At 43.7% G+C, this 22500-nt stretch overlaps 2 protein-coding genes across 4 annotated transcripts in view; both read left to right on the top strand.

Moving 5' to 3' along the window:
• Positions 1-13535, top strand: part of ccdc120a (coiled-coil domain containing 120a) — a 17790-nt gene extending 4255 nt beyond the window's left edge. The window contains exons 2-12 of one of the 3 annotated variants that reach the window (XR_011105181.1): positions 4423-4588; positions 4681-4776; positions 4881-5008; positions 5161-5274; positions 5715-5850; positions 6023-6079; positions 6181-6280; positions 7338-8077; positions 9821-10091; positions 10173-10493; positions 10721-13535. Coding sequence is in view for 2 of the 3 variants with exons in the window: in XM_068732171.1 (XP_068588272.1) it covers positions 4743-4776; positions 4881-5008; positions 5161-5274; positions 5715-5850; positions 6023-6079; positions 6181-6280; positions 7338-8077; positions 9821-10091; positions 10173-10254 (1662 nt within the window). In the remaining variant the exon portion in view is untranslated. Of the gene's footprint in view, positions 1-4422; positions 4589-4680; positions 4777-4880; positions 5009-5160; positions 5275-5714; positions 5851-6022; positions 6080-6180; positions 6281-7337; positions 8078-9820; positions 10092-10172 lie in introns of all 3 variants that reach the window. The other 2 variants (XM_068732173.1, XM_068732171.1) reach the window with 2 other exon arrangements.
• A 1248-nt stretch (positions 13536-14783) lies between these two features.
• Positions 14784-22500, top strand: part of abcd1 (ATP-binding cassette, sub-family D (ALD), member 1) — a 15869-nt gene continuing 8152 nt past the window's right edge. Inside the window, exons 1-11 of the mRNA XM_068732164.1 lie at positions 14784-15073; positions 15346-15589; positions 15701-15807; positions 17169-17326; positions 17400-17587; positions 17663-17837; positions 18235-18425; positions 18654-18834; positions 18932-19074; positions 20099-20261; positions 20352-20446. Of these exons, the coding sequence (XP_068588265.1) occupies positions 15461-15589; positions 15701-15807; positions 17169-17326; positions 17400-17587; positions 17663-17837; positions 18235-18425; positions 18654-18834; positions 18932-19074; positions 20099-20261; positions 20352-20446 (1530 nt within the window). The 5' untranslated portion in view covers positions 14784-15073; positions 15346-15460. The remainder of the gene's footprint in view (positions 15074-15345; positions 15590-15700; positions 15808-17168; positions 17327-17399; positions 17588-17662; positions 17838-18234; positions 18426-18653; positions 18835-18931; positions 19075-20098; positions 20262-20351; positions 20447-22500) is intronic.

The raw sequence follows: 22500 nt of genomic DNA, 5'->3' as shown, positions 1-22500 counted from the left end.
TTGTCCTGTTGGAACACCCAACTGCGCCCAAGACCCAACCTTCGGGCTGATGATTTTAGGTTATCTTGAAGAATTTGAAGGTAATCCTCCTTCTTCATTATCCCATTTACTCTCTGTAAAGCACCAGTTCCATTGGCAGCAAAACAGCCCCACAGCATAATACTACCACCACCGTGCTTGACGGTAGGCATGGTGTTCTTGGGGTTAAAGGCCTCACCTTTTCTCCTCCAAACATATTGCTGGGCATTGTGGCCAAACAGCTCGATTTTTGTTTCGTCTGACCACAGAACTTTCCTCCAGAAGGTCTTATCTTTGTCCATGTGATCAGCAGCAAACTTCAGTCGAGCCTTAAGGTGCCGCTTTTGGAGCGAGGGCTTCCTTCTTGCACGGCAGCCTCTCAGTCCATGGAGATGCAAAACACGCTTGACTGTGGACACTGACACCTGTGTTCCAGCAGCTTCTAATTCTTGGCAGATCTGCTTTTTGGTGGTTCTCGGTTGACTCTTCACCCTCCTGACCAATTTTCTCTCAGCAGCAGGTGATAGCTTGCGTTTTCTTCCTGATCGTGGCAGTGACAAAACAGTGCCATGCACTTTATACTTACAAACAATTGTTTGCACTGTTGCTCTTGGGACCTGCAGCTGCTTTGAAATGACTCCAAGTGACTTTCCTGACTTGTTCAAGTCAATGATTTGCTTTTTCAGATCCATGCTGAGCTCCTTTGACTTTCCCATTGTAGCGTTTGTGGGCGTTTGTATCCAATGAGCCCTATTTAAATGGCCTCAGAGAAGTCACCAGCTGTCGTCACTCATAATCACTCACAAGAAGTTAAGAGGCCATGCTATGAAGCTCATTTCATTGACACAACTTTCTAAGTCACCAAAATTGCTAATTCATGTTGCTGTATGTATATTTTTGACCCAGCAGATTTTGTCACTTTTTCTGTTAACCCATAATAAAGTCATGATAGAACCAAACTTCATGAATGTTTTTTGTGACAAAGAAGTATCTGTTCCAATCACTCTATCAGAGAAAAATCAGAGTTGTAGAAATAACTGGAAACTCAAGAGAGCCATGACATTATGTTCTTTACAAGTGTATGTAAACTTTTGACCACAACTGTATGTATTTTATATATATATATATATATATATATATATATATATATATATATATATATATTTACAACGATGTAGAAGCTAATACACAGGAAGTAAACTCTGAAAACAAAGTGAAAATAGCTTTAAAAAAACAACAACACATCGACCCTCCATCAGTATGGATGTATCCTGTATCATAACACTGTGGAACCTCCTCTTTACCTTAAACTCTGTCTGTCTCTCTGTCTCTCTTTGTTTGTCTCTCTGTCTCTCTCTCTCTCTTTCTGTTTTTCTCTCTGTCTCTGTCTCTCTCTCTCTCTCTTTCTCTCTCTCCATTTGTCTCTCTGTCTCTCTTTTTGTCTCTCTGTCTCTCTGTCTGTCTCTCTGTCTCTCTCTCTTTCTGTCTCTCTCTCTCTCTCCATTTGTCTCTCTGTCTCTCTTTTTGTCTCTCTGTCTCTCTGTCTGTCTGTCTCTCTTTCTCTGTCTCTCTTTCTCTGTCTCTCTCTCTCTGTCTCTCTCTCTCTCTTTCTCAAATTTTTTCAATTTCATTAGCTTTATTGGCATGAACGTTTAGAAACAGTATTGCCAAAGCATCAACAAAAATAAACATACAATAATATTAATACACAATAACATTAATATACAATATCATTAATATAACATCTAGATTGATTATTGATTACATACGTACAGTGTGTGGTGTGTGTGTGTGTGTGTGTGTGTGTGTGTGTCACTCACTGTCCCTCATGTTGTGACATGTTAGGACATATTGGGCAGCTAGATACTTCCTATCTCCTTCTCCTAGGAGTATTTTTAATTTTGAGTTGTTATTACATGTTTTAAAATCTGAAATTACAGAGTTGAATTTGTTAAAGTAAAAGTTCCTAATTTGATTGAACGCTTCACATTTTAGGAGGAAGTGCATCTCTGTCTCAGTCTCACCTGTCCCACAGTGACCACACGTTCTGTTCTCCTTTGGTGTCCATGTCTTTTTGTGTCTTCCTCTTTCTATTTCCAGTGTGTGGTCACTGAGCCTGTACCTGGTGAGGATCTGTCTCTGCTGTCTCTCTCTGACAGTAGAGACATATTCTGACTCTTCATCAGATAACATTCTAGTCTACTTTGTCTTTTGGTTTCTTCCTTCCAGTGCTCCAGATAGGTTTCTTTACATCGTGTTATAATGTGTTTCACTCTGATTGGTGTTTGGAGAGCGGTGTTGTTGTGAGACTGGTCCCGGTGTGTCTGAGAGGAGGCAGTTAGTCTCAGCACCAGCTGAGACTCTCTGTCTCACTCTGTCTCTCTCTCTCTCTCTCTCTGTCTCTCTCTGTCTCTCTCTCTGTCTGTCTCTCTCTCTGTCTGTCTCTCTCTCTGTCTATCTGTCTCTCTCTCTGTCTCTCTGTCTCTCTGTCTCTCTCTCTCTGTCTCTCTGGTAGAGAGCTTGGTGAGCGTTGCTAAATGTTTGGTGATTTTTCTCAAACTTTTATTCTTTTTTCATCCATAGTTCACTGTGTGATTGACTTGTGGTGGTATTTTGTGTGATCAGTGGTGTTTTGGCGGACAGAGAACCGTGTTTCTTGTCAGGGATGGCGTCCTCTGAGACGCCGTCCCTGTCTTTGAGACATGGAGTTCGGGTTCAGCCCAACCCGTGTGTCCCGGTAGAGGTGGTTCTCCTGGCTGTGGGGGACCGGGTGGGACATGTTAACCTGAGCTATGCCTCCAGGATGAACAGAGGTGTGGTGGTGATGATCCGCCGACCGAGGAGGAACACAGCGGGCAGACAGACAGTCAGGTCGGGGAACAGAGAGCTGATTTAGGCGGAGAAAAAATGATCGATGAGAACTCAGCTGTTCTGAGTCTCACAACAGAGGGAAGGAAAGTAGCAGAGGAAGCACTGACAGCAGGAGAAGACGAAGGAATCAGGGAAAGTGGAGCAGGCAGCAGTAAAGGGCCGACAGCTGAAGCTGATCAAAGTCAGGCTGCTGGTCCAGAGCAGGCTGACGTTGCAGAGGACAGCAGCTCTCGGACTGAACGACCAGAACCAGAGGACAGCGTGGAGGAGGCGGCCTCCACACGTGAGGAACCCAGTGGGTCCAACAGCCAGGTGTCCTGTGAAGGAGACATGGAGCATGACTCTGAGGTAAACATGTCTGCTAGTGGAACCTCCAGCAAACAAATAGACCTGTATACACTGGAAGAAATCAACTCTTATCTGGATCAAACGTATAATAACAAATCTGTCAGAATAAGTGACCACTTCAGTGACGTCACTACATTCCTGAGATCAGTCCACACATGGAGGCACCTTCTGGAGGAGAAGAAGCGTTTAAAGCAGATCACTCTCCTTCACAGAACACAGAGAGGTAGAACTGTTGAACAGACTAAACCCTGATGATCATGGTCCTCACACTGTTTGTGTCTCTGTCCTGCTCTCTGTCTCTCTGCTCTGACCCCTCAAAGCAGAGCCTCAACATCACATCGTTGAACATCACCGGTGGAGAGATGGACAGAACCGGGCCTCAGTACCTGAAGTCTCCACTGAAGTCAAAGCCACTGAGATGCTCTGGGCAGCGTCTCCTCATGGAGGTGTGAGCGTCGCTTTAAACAGCTGCAGGCTGGAGTCAGAAGAAGCTCTGGAAGCTGCTTCGCTCCATCCAGCTCAGCTTCTGGGGGTCGTCCACAAGACGGGGAACCAGACTCAGGATCGGACGCAGACCTGGTCTTACTGGACGACGTTAAAGAAGAAGAAGTCTGCTGATGGGAACGGATGAACCGCGGTGCCTTCAGGGGACGATCCGGTCTAACGGATTGGCAACTATTGGACAGATGAAATCTAAGACTTTTATTGAGTCTGTTGTACTTTTTGATATTTAGTTAAGGTTGAAAGTTCAACTGATGACTGAAGTAAAAAGCTGAGTTTCATGTTTGATACGTAGTTTTCTGTTGTTGGAGTTGTTTTACTTTGTTGTTTGTTTGGGTTGATGACGTGACTGTGATCTGTTCTGGATCAATAAAAGAATTTTAAAAATCAAAAAATCTCTCTGTCTCTCCCTCTCTCTCTCTCTCTCTCTCTCTCTCTCTCTCACTTTCTCTCTCTGTCTCTCCCTCTCTCTCTCTCTCTCTCTCTCTCTCTCTCTCTCTCTCTCTCTCTCTCTCTCTCTCTCCGTCTGTCTGTCTGTTACAATGTATATTCATTATGTGTCTTAAATTGGACAGAAACTGGTTCCTGGACATTCGGGTTGATTTTGAACTTGATGTTTATTTTTCTGACTTCTGATTGGTCCTCACACCTCCTCCTTCTCTTCTTCTTCTGTTGTCTTTTCAGGTCAGAGGTTCTGAAGACCGTTTCTCTCATTCTACAGGCCAACCTGGGAACTGCAGCTAACCACTAGCAGCTAGCGGCTAACCGCTAACCAGTGGAGTGGTTGGTGTTCAGGCTGTTGATGGCCACAGGAGTGAACTACTGGAGCTCCTATGAACACATTTACATGGTGACATTGATTGATCTGTTCAGTAACATCTGTAAACATCTGTGTTGTTGTCTGTCCGGGACAATAAAGGTTGAGTTGAATGTGTTCTGCAGGTGAGTGAGTGCGTGTGGAGCGGCGAACAGGAGGAGGCGGAGTCACATAGGAAACACCAGCCATGGAGGTCAACGGTGAGCTCATCTCAGCACCTGGTGAGAACCGAACAGCAGCAACATGATGAGTGTTAACGAGGAGGACAGGTGTGACAGTGTGCGTGTGTGTGTGTGTGTGTGTGTGTGTGTGTGTGTGTGAGCAGACCCTCTCACCTGTTCCGACAGGAAGCACAAGGAGCGAATGGCAGAGCTGCAGGAGAGGAGGCGGGGCCTGCAGACTCTGCTGAGCACACGATTGGCTGAGCTGAGACACATCTGTCTGCAGGAGGCGGTGAGTGATGTCATAAACTGACCCCTCCCTCCAAAAGGGATTATCCAATCAGAGCCGTCCTGGGTCACGGTCTGACGTGGTCCTGGACCGTGCTGGTCTGTTTGAGCTGGTTGTGGGTATGATGTCACATCAGGTGTGTTGTGATTGGTCAGGAGCTGACGGGGGCAGTGCCCAGAGACTTCCCCCTGGAGGCGGGGGAGAAACCCCCGTGTGTCCGTCGGAGACGTGGGACATCCCGCCAAGGAAACAGGAAGTGTCGGTCAGAGGTGAGTCATTTGACCCTGTGGTTCTGATCCGTGTGAATTCATTCAGTCCAAAGATTTTAAAGCTGAAACATCGTAATTAATTAATTGATTAACGAGCTGCATGATGACGATGAATACAGTAACTATTAGTAATCAGATTACTGTTTGTATGGTTGTTATGAACATGTTTTAAACATTTTCACTGTGAGGGACAAAGAGGGACGACTTAGAAACCAACTCATTTTATAATAACATCGTCATAAAATATGTATATAATCTATATATTATATATATATATATATATATATATATATACATTACACATAACCGCCTTTACTTTATTACACTTATTACATTTATCACATGATAGAGATTATAGACATAAACAAACCTGTGTGTGTGTGTGTGTGTGTGTGTGTGTGTGTGTGTATGTGTGTGTGTGTGTTTGTGTGTGTCTTCAGGAGGAAGACTCTCAGCGTTTAAAGCCGAAGAAAACTTTATTCAGTGGAGCTCTGAGGAAACACAGCGACCCTGAACACAACACACAGACACACACACACCACGGCAAGAGGACCGTACACAGAGGCTGTCATACAGGTAACACACACATACACACACACACACACACACACACACACACACACACACACACACACACACACGCATGATGAGAATCCATTGTTTCAAGATGAGGAAACGTGTTTCTTCCTTCATTCTGAATCTGACTGTGTGTGTGTGTGTGTGTGTGTGTGTGTGTGTGTGTTACCAGATGACACAGTGAGGTCAGAGAGCAGCTCCACATCAGACTCTACAGGACTAGAAAACGGTAACAAGCCTTTATTACACATGTATAACACATGAATAGAGCAAAGTCTGTCTGTCTGTCTCTCAGTTGACAGTCTGTCTGTCTGTCTGTCTGTCTCTTAGATGACGGTGTGTCTCAGTCCCGTCCCCTGTTGGTCTCTGCTGGTTCTCCAGTTGAAGTTTTCTTCCAGAACAAAACCAGCAGGAACTCACTGCACATCAGGTACACACACACACACACACACACACACACACACACACACACACACACACACACACACACACCATTCAGGTTCAATAGAGACATGAACATAGAAACAGTGACACACACACTGGATACCATAGTGATTGGTGCACCAGCATGAAGGGGCAGACTGGAACTTAAGTGGATTTTGACCAAAACTACCTGTTAAACCTCTGCCGTTAATACAAAAACCATGAGTCCAGTCAACAACATAAGTGGACCATGAGAGAGATAAGACTCTGCTGAACGCGCCGATGCAGTTTTTATGTTTGTGGTGTTAAAAATGTGAGCTCCAGAGCAATATACAAAACTGGTACCGTCTGCTTTCTTTGAGAACTTAGTGGTCAGATTTAACATGGAGTCTAATGGAGCAGCTGGTTGGAGTTCATGTCGCTCTGCGGCTCTTTGAGACAAATGTGTAAATCTGTTGGATTCCATAGACAGTTGACTGCGACCAGCACAGCACATCTTTTTGACCAAAAATGGTGTATAAAGAGTAAAAATTATGGGACTCGAAGCAATTTGTTTATAAAAATCACAGAATATTTTACATGCTCTACTCCACTTTGACCGTGATGTCATCACTCTAGCGCTGAATATTCCATGCAATACACACCCATTATAAAATGTAAAACGGACCCAAAATTTCCCTGAAACTTAATCTGTGTCTTCATGAAAACTGTGCTAGCTATCAAAATGTCCATTTGGCTCAATAAAGTGCAGTGTTTTGTCTACGTTTTAAACTTTGAATAATTGTTCTATGTTAAAGTACGGCTGGTCAATGTGGGCCCAAAGTTAAGTGTTTGTTTAGCTCTCTTCACGACAAAACCCTGTGTGTATGTGGACATTTCTCACAGTTTTTTGTGATTTTTCATGAAAACGGCTGGGTTCGTTTTGATGATAAATAATAATTAATTAATAACAAAATATGTAACGATTATTAATAACTCAATTATAGTCATAAACCCATACATTAGTATTGAAGAATGATGGTACCATGTGACCAGTCTTCTCACCTGTCCCTCTTCTCTTTTAGGACTGACCATCCAGAGACTCTTCAGACCCTCAAGCCCCTCCCCCTGCCTCCCTCCCATCCTCCTCCTCCACCTCGCTCCCAGGACTCTTCCTCCTCCTCCGGCCCTTCTGATACAGGACCAGCAGGAGAGGGCGGGGTCAGGTTTAACGCAGCTCGTCACAGTAACAGCTCTGACGGCCTCCTGGATCACATCACCGCCCTAGAGGAGGACGAGGGGGGATTGTTGGTAAGAGGAACGAACACCGCCGGAGCGTTCAGGAGCTCAGAGGCACTGACAGATGGACAGACGAGGGTGAGGACGAGTAATGGACTCACTGAGGGGGGAGGGGCAGGGCGAGGAAGAGGAGGGGGGTACAGCGAGGTTCTGCTAGACTACGTGTGGGGGAAACAGCAGCATCTGCAGCAACAGCAGTCCCAGCCCAAAAGTAGGCATCCAATCACATCAAACCACCAGCTGCTCTTCAATGGCTACTCCTCCCAGCAACCCCTGGGAGCCCCACCCACCTACCGCAGTCACTTGGGCGACCAGCGCCGAATCAAAGTGACCCGCACAAAATCCTGCGGTCCCTTCCTCCCAGTGCAGCAGTGCCAGGCTGATACCCATAATTCTCCTCTATCTGGGATTCAGCCAGACCCCCACCCTCACCTGTTGCCCCCCAGACCACCACAGCTGCCCCCCGCCCAGGACGCACAGCTGGAAGAGGCCACCAGGAGCCTCCACAAGGCCCTCGCCCTGGAAGGTAAGCACCAACCAATCCTGTTCCATCACGGAGCTGAGAAACACCTGAGAGTAACAAATCTGCCATAAAACAGCCTGCAGTAAACACGCAAGTCCTTCATAAAACAGCCTGCAGTAAATACGCAAATCTGCCATAAAACAGCCTGCTGTAAACACGTAAGTCCTTCATAAAACAGCCTACAGTAAACACTCAAGTCTGCCATAAAACAGCCTGCCGTAAACACGCAAGTCTGCCCTGAAACAACCCGCCATAAACACACAAATCTGCCATAAAATAGCCTGCAGTAAACACTCTAGTCCGCCATTAAACAGCCTGCAGTAAACACTCTAGTCCGCCATAAAACAGCCTGCAGTAAACACTCAAGTCTGCCATAAAACAGCCTGCCGTAAACACGCAAGTCCGCCATGAAACAGCCCGCCATAAACACACAAATCTGCCATAAAACAGCCTGCAGTAAACACTCTAGTCCGCCATAAAACAGCCTGCAGTAAACACGCATGTCCACCATAAAACAGCCTGCAGTAAACACTCTAGTCCGCCATAAAACAGCCTGCCGTAAACACTCTAGTCCGCCATAAAACAGCCTGCAGTAAACACTCTAGTCCGCCATAAAACAGCCTGCCGTAAACACTTTAGTCCGCCATAAAACAGCCTGCAGTAAACACTCTAGTCCGCCATAAAACAGCCTGCTGTAAACACTCTAGTCCGCCATAAAACAGCCTGCCGTAAACACTCTAGTCCGCCATAAAACAGCCTGCAGTAAACACTCAAGTCTGCCATAAAACAGCCTGCCGTAAACACTCTAGTCTGCCATAAAACAGCCTGCTGTAAATACGCATGTCCGCCATAAAACAGCCTGCAGTAAACATGCAAATCTCCCATAAAACAGCCTGCAGTAAACACGCAAATCTGCCATAAAACAGCCTGCTATAAACACTCAAGTCCTTCATAAAACAGCCTGCAGTAAATACTCAAGTCTGCCATAAAACAGCCTGCCGTAAATACGCAAGTCTGCCATAAAACAGCCTGCAGTAAACACTCAAGTCTGCATGAAACAGCAGTCAGCTGAAAAACATATGAGTCTGCCATTAATGCAGAGTTTGCCTTAAAACACCAAGGCTGTGGTGGAATAGTGAGCGGTATTGAACCACTGATGGATCATCAGATTGACAGTAGTTAATATGTAAAACATCATGTTATGCAGACACATTCTCTTCAGACCCAGCACCACCTGGTGGAGACTTTACTTCAGTTTTATATCTCTTTTCATTGTTCACTAACAACAATCATAGGGCCTAAGTGGAGCTGCTTGGCTCCCCAAGGTCCCAGACCTCAGTGCAGCACCCCTCACCTCACCTGATGCTCTGTCAATGAACAGATTTAATCTTAAATTCAGCAGGTTTTAAATCAGAATCTATGAAGAAAAAATCTCATGAATCTTTAATGATGTGTAGATAAAACTGGGTCACTGCAGCAAAAACAGACTTCATGTCTGCTGCATGAAGGATTCTGTTGTTTACTGTGACGCCACCTGGTGGGAGTCAACAGAATGGATTACACACTAGAGTCGATTCATTTTTCTCAGATTTTGGACGGTTGTTGAGATCATCACTGTAAAAAATGTGATGAAAATACATTTTTGAAAATGAAACCGTGCTGCAGGTTTGGACCAATGATGGAAACACAAAGACAAAGTAGGGGTGGAGGTTACCTGTTAATCTTTGAGGTGTGTGTGATTGACAGGTCTGAGGGACTGGTACCTGAGGAACACGATAGGCTCCACCCACCAAAACCCTGCCAATGGAAAGGTCAACGCAGGGGTCAACACTAAGCTGAACGGGGGGGTGAAAGGTCAGGTCGGAGGGGGAGGAGCTCTGCAAAGCAGAAGGAGGACTCACGGTGTAATCCAGCAGTCGACCTATCAGACGGAGACGAGTCATCATCACAATCTGCAGCATCACAAAAAGACGCTGCCGCATTCAGCCACGTTCCACGGTCACCCGCTGCACGGCAGGTAGGAGTTGGCTCACCTGCACAGGTACCGATCCAGCTGTGAGAACACCTGTACCTGACCAGCTGACTCTCTCTCTCTCAGGTCTATGGACAGCTCTCTCTACCACGACTCCTTCCTTCCTCAGACACAGGAAGACCAGCTGTCTCCTGGAACTCTGGTCTGACTCACCGACCAATCAGGACGCAAACAGACAGATACACTGACCAATCCCGGGCTGGCTTCCTGGGACCAACACCTTCTTCAGGAGAACCAGGAGAACCTGCTTCTCTCTTACTTCACCTGAAACCCCACCCACCATAATGTCACATGGAGGATGATGATGTCACTGTCCTGTTGGAGGCTGCAGTGTGACCTCAGGGTGGCGTCCCAGGTGTCACTGCTCAACCCCCAAAGGGTTTCTAGGTAAAAAAACACGTGAACCGTTTAAAACTGAACTGCAGGTTTTTAAAATATTTTTTCTACGACAACGTCTTTAATCTGTTATCCGCTCAGACAATCAGGAAAAAAACTGAGTTTTATATCAATCTTTGATGATGATGAAGAAACTGTTGAGGACAGATAATCACCAGCTCAAACCAGCAGACCTTTGATGAAGTTTAAGTGATCAGGTGACCTGTTTGATCCCTCAGGTGAGTCCAGACAGAAACCAGCAGGTGAGACTCTTCAGGTATTCTTAGTTTGGACTCAACGTCTCTGCACTAAGTTTAACAACAACATGAAAACAGATTGCTCACTTACATCTATGACTTCCTCCTTCTCTGAACCACTATCACCAGTAACAGTAACACCAGTAACAATAACACCAGTAACAACAATAACACCAGTAACAATAACACCAGTAACAACAATAACACAAGTAACAACAATAACACCAGTAACAATAACGACAATAACACCAGTAACAACAATAACACCAGTAACAATAACAACAATAACACCAGTAACAACAATAACACCAGTAACAATAACACCAGTAACAACAATAACACCAGTAACTACAATAACACCAGTAACAACAATAACACCAGTAACTACAATAACACCAGTAACAAGAATAACACCAGTAACAATAACACCAGTAACAAGAATAACACCAGTAACAATAACACCAGTAACAACAATAACACCAGTAACAACAATAACACCAGTAACAACAATAACACCAGTAACAATAACACCAGTAACAACAATAACACCAGTAACAAAAATAACATCAGTAACAACAATAACACCAGTAACAATAACACCAGTAACAACAATAACAACACATTACAGTCATTTAGCAGACACTTTTATCCAAAGCGACTTACAATTCAGATTCTATCAGATTCTACACCGTAGGCACAGCTACGGGAGCAACTTTGGGGTTAAGTGTCTTGCTCAAGGACACATTGACTTGAGACTAGCGGAGCCGGGGACCGAACCACCAATAACACCAGTAACAACAATAACAACAACAGTAACAATAGTAACAGTAATAACAGTAACAAAGTAATATGAGTAACACAAGTAACAGTTACAACAGTAACAATAACAACAGTAACATTAACAACAGTAACACAAATAACAGTAACAACAGTAATAATAACACCAGTAACAACAATAACAGTAACAACAACAGTACCATTAAAACAGTAACACAAGTAACAGTAACAACAGTAATAATAACACCAGTAACAACAATAACAGTAACAATAACAACAGTAACATTAACAACAGTAACACAAGTAACAGTAACAACAGTAATAATAACAACAATAACAGTAACAATAACAACAGTAACACAAATAACAGTAACAACAGTAATATTAACACCAGTAACAACAATAACAGTAACAATAACAACAGTAACATTAACAACATTAACAGTAACAAAGTAATATGAGTAACACAAGTAACAGTTACAACTGTAACAATAACAACAGTAACACAAATAACAGTAACAACAGTAATAATAACACCAGTAACAACAATAACAGTAACAATAACAACAGTACCATGAACAACAGTAACACAAGTAACAGTAACAACAGTAATAATAACACCAGTAACAATAACAGTAACAATAACAACAGTAACACAAGTAACAGTAACAACAGTAATAATAACACCAGTAACAACAATAACAGTAACAATAACAACAGTAACATTAACAACAGTAACACAAGTAACAGTAACAACAATAACAGTAACATTAACAGTAACAAAGTAATATGAGTAACACAAGTAACAGTAACAACAGTATTAATAACACCAATAACAACAGTAACAACAATAACACAAGTAACAGTAATAACAGTAACAATAACAACAGTAACAAAGTAATAACAGTAATAGTAATAACAGTAATATTAACAACAGTAATAGTAATAACAATAACAGTAACAATAACAACAGTAACAATAACACCAGTAACTGGACTTTCTGTCTCTGTGGTTGAAGCAGCATCAGGGCTTTAGACTAAAACTTTAAATATAATGTGAGCTATTTGAATTGTAATAATTACACTATTTATTTATTCATTTATGAGACACAAGGATTTAACAAATGAGACGAGTAGGAAACTAAAATAATGAATTCACTAACACAATTTAATAAAATAATTATTTCTTAATAATGTTTATATTATTAATGAGACCGTTTATGGAATAATTGATCTCAAAGAAACAGCCTGCTGATTTGTTATTAACAGAATTAATAAATTTGAGATGAAATGAAATTACATTTTAGACTCTGGATTCACTATTTCACTTATTCTGAATATTATTATTGAAACACCTGTTTATTAGTTATTGATCCGATCAATGTGATCAGTTCTAAGAGGGTCGGTTCACACCTGGTGTCCTCTTACACAGAAGACCTTGATGTGGCCCAGACCACTTCTGAATGTGGTCTGATGGAACCAGGTCTGAATCCAGATCCAGTCTGAGAGCAATAAGAGGACCAGGGAGTCCACGATGTGTTCTGAACCTTTTTTAGGTTAAAAATCATTTGCAGCGACAATCCGACGATGATGTCACGGTGTTGATTGATCGACTGCACTGAGCCGGTTCTATGATGAGCTTCAGAACTATTTTATACTAATGTCCCTGAACTCAACATGTATGAAACGTCTGATGGTGTCATGAAGACTTTAATAATGCATCGACGTGTTGATGATGGAATATTGATTATTAATCAATAACACGTGTCTCTGTGTTGTGATGTGTTTTAGTTCTTCACTGATTCAGTTCTTAAAAGTCACAAACTCTGAAGCTGCGTCACATTAAAACACATGAAGAAGATCATTAGGTATAAATACACACATAATACATATATACATATTTTTATATATATATATATATATATATATATATATATATATATATATATATATATATGTATATATGTATAGGTATTATATGGAGCAGAAAGAGTCCCAGCATGCACCTCTTCTCATTCACACCAAAGCAGAACAGAAACAGAAACTCTGTGTTGTGTTCAAGAACACAGAAAACTGATATGAATACTGCAGTACTGGTATATAGTACTATCAGTACTAGTATATAATACTATCAGTACTGGTATATAATACTATCAGTACTAATATATAATACTGCAGTACTAGTATATAATACTATCAGTACTAATATATAATACTGCAGTACTAGTATATAATACTATCAGTACTAGTATATAATACTATCAGTACTAGTATATAATAATATCAGTACTATACTAGTATATAATACTGCAGTACTAGTATATAATACTATCAGTACTAGTATATAATACTGCAGTACTAGTATATAATAATATCAGTACTAGTATATAATACTGCAGTACTAGTATATAATACTATCAGTACTGGCATATAATACTATCAGTACTAGTATATAATACTATCAGTACCAGTATATAATACTGCAGTACTAGTATATAATACTGCAGTACTAGTATATAATACTGCAGTACTAGTATATAATAATAATATCAGTGCTAGTATATAATACTGCAGTACTAGTATATAATAATATCAGTCCGCAGTAACACAAGCAGAACTTCACCAGCCAAACAGATTTGTGAGTATTTAAAAAGTACAGTGGAGTACTCTACTTGTGTACTAGTACTGTGTTGTACCAGTAGTACTTCTGTGGACCTGGTCCCCCTTCAGGTCCAGGACCACCTGTTGTCAGTGTGACATCACAGCCATGATGCGTTCAGGTTCTAAACTTTCTGTAAAATACTTTTCTATCTTTGTTTGTACTTTTTCACTCTTTCTGGTGTTTGATGTGAAAACGTTTCATTTAAATAAACGATTGTAAACAAGATGTTTTTAATTTCTCTTAATCTGAACAGAATATGTCCTGTTTGATTTCTACAATCATGAATTCATAAAGGTGTGTTCCCTTTTCCTCCTCTGTGGGAGGAGCCTGAATGCCACATATACTGTGTAATATATATATATATATATATATATATATATATATATATATATATATATATGTGTGTGTGTAGGAGAGGAGAGAAGGAGGTGTGTGTGTGTGTGTGTGTGTGTAGCAGAGGAGAGAAGGAGGTGTGTCTTCATAGTGGGACGCTGCCCGTCCTCCCAGGTAAACAGAAGTGTTTTTATCGGGGACATGGAGCCCTTTGACCGGTCACATAGAGAGACAAAGGTCGGTGTGTTCTCCGGTATGTCATCAGACCTCATGAAGCAGATTAAACCGTTACTCTTTGAACTCTTCTCAAGTTAGCTTCAGTTAGCATCGCTCTGTTAGCTGCCGTTTTATAACCCGGGTGAAACTTTTAGTTCGGTTTGGTACCAGCTCCGAGGTGACGGTACCGAGACCTGTAGTCCAGTTATTTTAAACAAGAAGAGAATGTTAGCTCTGAGCTGGCTGCTACACTCACTTTATAACTTAGAAGCTAATGGTAACCGGAGCTAACGGGAGCTAACGGGAGCTAACGGGAGCTGCTGGTTTTCGTCAGAAAACGGTCAACAGGTCTGTTTATATTTCAGTGATTTTCAGCGACCCAGTGACAGGCGACCCACTGACAGGCGACCCAGTGACAGGCGACCCAGAGACAGGCGACCCTGTCCCAGTGACAGGCGACCCACTGACAGGTGACCCTGTCCCAGTGACAGGCGACCCACTGACAGGCGACCCAATGACAGGCGACCCAGTGACAGGCGACCCTGTCCCAGTGACATGCGACCCAGTGACAGGCGACCCAGTGACAGGCGACCCACTGACAGCCGACATTATATTTGCAGGTGGAGCATCGTGCTCTGAATTCAACATGCTGTTTCCATGACAATGAGGCTGCAGTGGACCCCTCTTGTGACACTCTAGTGCTACTTCCCTCTGATTGGTCGCCTGCCTGTCAGCATGCAGCTGACCTATCAGGAGCTGAGAGCTCAGCTGAGGCGGAGCTCCAGACTCAGGAAGCTGACGGCCGCTCTGTTTGTTGCATACAGCATAAAAAAACTGTCTCCGTATGTTTGGAGGAGGATACAGGTAACACACACACACACACACACACACACACACACACACACCTACACACTCTCTCACACTCACTCACACACACACACACACAGACTCTGGGTGTGTTTGTCTTGTCTTCAGAGGAGTGCAGCAGGTAAACAGCTGAGTGGAGCTAATCTACCTGTGGGCGTGGTCAGCTGCTCCTCCGGCTGTGTGGACAACGTCCAAGGAAAGAAGAGAGACAGCAGGTATATGTGTGTGTGTGTGTGTGTTAGTGTGTGTGTGGGTGTAGATGTGTGTGTGTGTGTGTGTGTGTGTGTTAGAGTGTGTTAGTGTGTGTGTGGGTGTAGATGTGTAGGTGTGTGTGTGTGTGTGTGTTAGTGTGTTATGTTGTTAAAATGTACACTTTCCCCACTTGAGAAGGATCGATGAGTCTCCCGAAGGATTTTAACTGGATTTCACTCAATGACCAAACAACTTTTCTTTTTCCTCCTTTTATTTTGGTAGGTTCATCATAGTAGTTAGTTCATCACTGAGCTTTTAGTATAATCACTTAGTGTAAAACACCTTTCAATAGAAAAGAAAACACAGAAACTAAACCCATATTCAAAACACAACTCATGTAAACAGGCAGAGCATTGATGATGAGTTATAAAGCACCACATCCTATAATATATATATATATATATATATTTATATATTATTATACTTCATTTCAGCACAATTAGTGATCAAAGTGAACCAGGATGTATTTATTACATCATTAGTAAACTATGAAACTCTTCACCATCACATTCACCATCATATGATTTACAACCAGACAGAAACACAACCGGACAATCGATCATAAACAACATATAATATACGACAAAGGGTTAAATGATCGCCGCATTCATTTGCTACAGATCCCTGTGACGTAATGCTAACGCTAACCAGCTGGTGACGCAGCGGTCATGACGTCAGCTCTCTTACCGGCTCTCTTACCGGCTCTCTTACCGGCTCTCTTACCGGCTCTCCTACCGGCTCTCCTACCGGCTCTCTTATCGGCTCTCTTACCGGCTCTCTTACCGGCTCTCTTACCGGCTCTCTTACCGGCTCTCTTACCGGCTGGCTCTCCGGACGTTCAGACCCGTCAGTCACGCACAGTCAGACCGCAGATCTCCATCTCATGCGATCTTCTGGTGCGCCGTTTGTCCGATTCCGGACCGTATTTACTGCGACACGGTGTGTCACTGCGTGTTCCCTTATCTAGACTTCTAGCCAGATTGGTTCCGCCCTGTTTATTCACGAATTGTCAGATCGTCAGTATTAACTACTTTACAAACTGCTTTATTTTCCCTTTATTTACAATTAGCTTAAATCTTCTTCAGTTCTTTATATTCCTTCTATTTACATAAAAGAAAGCCCTGTTTGACTTGACTGTGTGTGTGTGTGTGTGTGTGTGTGTGTGTGTGTGTGTGTGTGTGTGTGTGTGTGTGTGTGTGTGTCTGTTTAACCAGAGTTTAACCAGAGGTAAACCCGAGCTAAAGATGGCTGGATTAATTGTTAATCTGGCTCCATGATCCCAGGTCTTCCAGATCTACTACAAGATGTGGTTCTGTGTCCTCAGGTCTCCGTCAGTGAACAAGGAGTTCATCCTCAGACTGTCTCGTCTGTTGAAGCTCTTGTTTCCACGGTTCTTGTGTCCAGAGATCGGTCTGCTGGCTCTGCACTCGCTCACCCTGATGTCCAGAACCTTCCTGTCCATCTACGTGGCGTCTCTGGACGGTCAGTAATATACACATATACACATATACACATTCAAATCACAGTATTGATCATCGGTCTATCGATCTCTCAGGTGTGATCGTCAGGTGTATCGTTCAGAAGGACCCTCAGGCCTTCGTGCTGCAGCTCTCTAAGTGGCTCCTCGTTGCGGTTCCTGCGACCTTCATCAACAGCACCATCAGATTCCTGGAAGGCCAGCTGGCCCTCAGGTTCAGGAGCAGATTGGTCGACCACGCCTACCGGCTGTACTTCACCAACCAGGTAACACACAGTCATTGGAGAACCCTTGTTTTAGTCCCTGAACGCCTCACGCTCACCTGTCTCGTGTCCCTGCAGACGTACTACCGGGTCAGTAACATGGACGGTCGTCTGTCTAATCCAGATCAGTCTCTCACTGAGGACATCGTCATGTTTTCAGCTTCAGTCGCTCATCTCTACTCCAACCTGACCAAACCCATCCTGGACGTGGTGGTGACCTGCTACACCCTGCTGCAGACCGCCCAGTCCAAAGGTACACCTCGTATATCTTGTATATCTTGTACTCTGGTACACCTGGTACATATTGTACACATGGTCCACATGGTCCACATGGTCCACATGGTCCACATGGTCCACCTGGTCCACCTGGTCCACCTGGTGCACATGGTCCACATGGTCCACATGGTCCACATGGTGCACATGGTGCACATGGTGCACATGGTCCACCTGGTCCACCTGGTCCACCTGGTCAACATGGTCCACATGGTCCACATGGTCCACATGGTGCACATGGTGCACATGGTGCACATGGTGCACATGGTCCACATGGTGCACATGGTGCACATGGTGCACATGGTCCACATGGTGCACCTTTGTTCCAGTTTAAACATCTGACGTCCTGATGAAGACTGTCCTCTTCCTCCTTGCAGGAGCAAACACAACATGGCCGTCCGTCATCGCCGGCCTGGTGGTGGTGCTCACCGCGAAAGTCCTTCGTTCCTGCTCGCCTCGATTCGGGAAGCTGGTGGCTGAGGAGGCCAAGAGGAAAGGAGACCTGAGATACATGCACTCTCGCATCATCGCCAACTCTGAGGAGATCGCCTTCTATGGAGGACACAAGGTGACCGCCCTCTAGTGGACAAACACTGACACACGTAGAGTTTACTATCGCCTCACATCATTGTGTGAGATGGCCCTGTCCTGATATAATGATGAGTTTGGTTGCGTTTGATTCGTAGGTGGAGATGGCCCTGTCCTGATATAATGATGAGTTTGGGTGCGTTTCATTCGTTGGTGGAGATGGCCCTGTCCTGATATAATGATGAGTTTGGGTGCGTTTGATTCGTAGGTGGAGATGGCCCAGCTACAGAGGAGCTACGTGTCGCTGTCATCTCAGATCCATCAGATCCTGAAGAAGCGTCTGTGGTACGTCATGCTGGAACAGTTCCTCATGAAGTACGTATGGAGCGCATCCGGCCTGGTGATGGTCGCCGTGCCCATCATCACCGCCACCGGATACTCCAGATACGGTGAATACACACCTGTGTGTGTGTGTGTGTGTGTGTGTGTGTGTGTGTGTGTGTGTGTGCGCGCGCTCCTATGTAACCTCTGTGTCTGTGAACTCAGACTCTGAGGAGGTGAAGCAGGCGGCCCTGGTGATGAAGGAGGAGGATCTGGTGAGTGAGAGGACGCAGGCCTTCACCACGGCCAGAAACCTCCTCAACGCTGCAGCCGACGCTGTGGAGAGGATCATGAGTTCATACAAGGAGGTGAACATACCACTCCTCTTCCTCTCCTCCTATCCTACCTCACCTCCTTAGTTAGCCCTAACCTTAACCCTAACCCATTAGTTCATGAACGCCCCACCCTCGTTTTAGTTCCCAAACGCAGCATGTTAATTTTAGTTCCCAAACGCCCCACTCTCATTTTAGTTCCTGAACGCCCCACTCTCATTTTAGTTCCTGAACGCCCCACTCTCATTTTAGTTCCCAAACACCCCACTCTCATTTTAGTTCCCAAACGCCCCACTCTCATTTTACTTTCCGAACGCCCCACCCTCATTTTACTTTCCGAACGCCCCACCCTCATTTTAGTTCATGAACGCCCCACTCTCGTTTTAGTTCCCAAACGCTGCGCGTTCATTTTAGTTCCCAAATGCCCCACCTTCGTTTTAGTTCCCAAACGCCCCACTCTCATTTTATTTTCCGAACGCCCCACTCTCATTTTAGTTCATGAACGCCCCACCCTCGTTTTAGTTCCCAAACGCTGCACGTTCATTTTAGTTCCCAAATGCCCCACCTTCGTTTTAGTTCCCAAATGCCGCACGTTCATTTTAGTTCCCAAACGCCCCACTCACATGTTAGTTCCCAAATGCCCCACTCTCATTTGGCTAAGTGGAGAGCAGGGCCGTGCTTCAATCAGAGGGTCAGCGGTTCGTTTCCCGGTTCCGTAACCCTAACCCAAAAATTGCTCCCGTAGCTGCGTCTACGGTGTGATAGAATCTGAATTGTAAGTTACTTTGGATAAAAGCGTCTGCTAATGACTGTAATGTAATGTAGTTCCCAAACGCCGGACGTTCGTTTTAGTTCCCAAACGCCCCACTCTCATTTTTGTTCCCAAACAGCCCTCATTTCTATCCATCTTAAGTTTATCTCTAGTAGTGTTGTGAACAGTGTTGATACGTGTGAACATTCAGCAGCTCCACTGTGTTAGAGAACCTCGTCATCAGTGATGAACTACTAACTATGAGAGCTGGATCAGATGAACCTGAGAGAATCAGCTGTGTGTCTGCAGGTGACGGAGCTGGCTGGTTACACGGCTCGGGTCTCTGACATGTTGGACGTGTTTCAAGACGTGACTGAAGGAATCTACCGGCGCTCCGCAGACAGACAGGAGGCGTCCGCAGGAGATGTGGTTCAACATGGAACCCGACTGTGTGGTCGTCTGGAGATCAGAGGTAGGATATATATATATATATATACTGTATACTGTATATACTATATGTATTAGTATTGTAATATATATTTATATATTCACACATGTGCAGGTCAGGTGATCAGTGTGGAGAAAGGGATTCGCTGTGAGAACTTGCCAATCATCACACCGACTGGAGACGTGGTGGTTTCTAGCCTCAACATCCAGGTAACACACACACACACACACACACACACACACACACACACACACACACACACACACACACACACCTACACACACACACACTTACACCTACACATGCACACAGACATACACACGCACACACACCTACACACACACACCTACAAACATACACAACTACACGCGCACGCACACACACACACACACAGAGCTGTGTGATGCAGTGTGTGTAGGTGACCATATGGTGTCAGTGTTGTCATGTGATCGTGCAGCTCTACTTGTTATTGAGCTGATACTTCATTTCTAGAAGCACCGTGTACATTTACTTCAGTTAAGTACACATTTGAGGTACTTGTTCTCTACATTTCTGCGATATATTTATAAGGATCTGAGTACTTCAACAACATATGTGATGTAAAACACGTTCAGTTAAATATTAAAATAATAGTCCTGGTGATGTCACGGTGCTATTGAGCATGCTCAGTGCTGTCCTTCTTTAATCTCATTCTTTACACCAGTTATACATCTCTGACTGAGGCCACAGGTCAGAGCTCATTATCATTTACTGTGTGTGTGTGTGTGTGTGTGTGTGTGTGTGTGTGTGTGTGAGAGAGAGAGAGAGAGAGAGAGAGAGAGAGAGAGGGAGAGGGAGAGAGCACAGACACACAATAGAGGGATTATAGGGTGACATTTTGTGGGTCAGACTGAAAAAGAGAAGGAAACATGACAGAAGAAGAAGAACATTGATGGAAACAGAAGAAGAAGAACATTGATGGAAACAGAAGAGGAAGAACATTGATGGAAACAGAAGAGGAAGAACATTGAAGGAGACTGTTGGCCAAATCCCAACGTCCCCCCTTACGGACTCACAGACTTTGAGGCTCCCGTGAAGTCTGTGAGGGTTTAGTTCTGTCTGTCAGATCATCAAGTGTTAGAGTCTCTCAGACATGTTGAGCCCTTTATGAACCCTTTCCATAAGTCAGCATGGTATATGCTGACTTAGCCTAAGGGAATTACCCACAAGTCATAGCAACGTGGCGTTAAACACGGGGTAACCAGTGGACGCATGGAGACGTTTTAAAAAAAAAGGTAAACAAAGAGGACGGCTCAGTGTGTTCAGCCTGTCTTATTATATTTACTCACAAACATTAAGGGTTAAAGATGGAACACAAAATAAACTTGAAATCAGATATTTATTTATTTATTCATCAAATATTTGATTTTGTCATCAAAGATGTTTTGACATAAACGAGTAAATAGATGATATGAAATGACCTCATCTAGTGAGGAAAGAGCCTGAAGACGTTCAAATCAGGAGTACAAAGTGTAAAATAAATACACACAACTATACATCATATTTTTTGTCGTTTTCCTGGTAAAGTGATATGTTGCAGCAAAGCGCTGTCCCATTCATATTTACACCGTTTCAAGCCCTCACAGCCTCTCACACTCAACCACTCACCAGGTGACGTCAGTAAGTCCTTGAGGGTTCAGGGTTTAGGGTTTAGGAAGGACTTTGGGATTTGGCCTGACTCTGTTCTCTGTGGTCTGACTCCTGGCCTCTGACTCGCTCTGTGATTGGTCCTCTCAGGTTTTGTGAGACACATGTCTGAGTTATTTCTTCTCCTGGGGGCCACATGAGAAACCTGGATTGTTGCTGGGGGCCAAAAAAAATATTATCAGACAAAACCTCTCATTTAATCAATTAAATCATAGAAAACTTAATGTGTTGTTAGTTTTATATAATAATAATAATTATATGGAAGTGTTATTAAACCTTTTGTACTTACTGGTTTGACTAAAACTGTGTCCATTAACAAAAAAACCCCCTCATCATTCCAAAAGTTAAAATATGCAGGTCCATAAAGCAGAGAATGAAACTAAACCAACCTGAAGAAGAGAAACTTCTCTCTCACACATGACCTACTCATGACTACGGGAAACACAGTAACTTTGGACTGTCGATGCCAAAAAATGTGGAAAACAAACTTGAGAAATAAATTTTTTGTCCACACAGCAGATTGAAACATGTAATATGTAAATGTTTTCAAGGACACAACCCGTCCTGTGATCCTATT

This window comes from Cebidichthys violaceus, unplaced genomic scaffold (assembly GCF_023349555.1).
Source record: "Cebidichthys violaceus isolate CVI_PGR_0920_01 unplaced genomic scaffold, fCebVio1.0.p SCAF_57, whole genome shotgun sequence".
In the NCBI taxonomy this organism is placed as follows: domain Eukaryota; kingdom Metazoa; phylum Chordata; class Actinopteri; order Perciformes; family Stichaeidae; genus Cebidichthys; species Cebidichthys violaceus.
The sequence above is the reverse complement of the archived record's forward strand: the minus strand, read 5'-3'. Positions and strand labels throughout refer to the sequence as shown.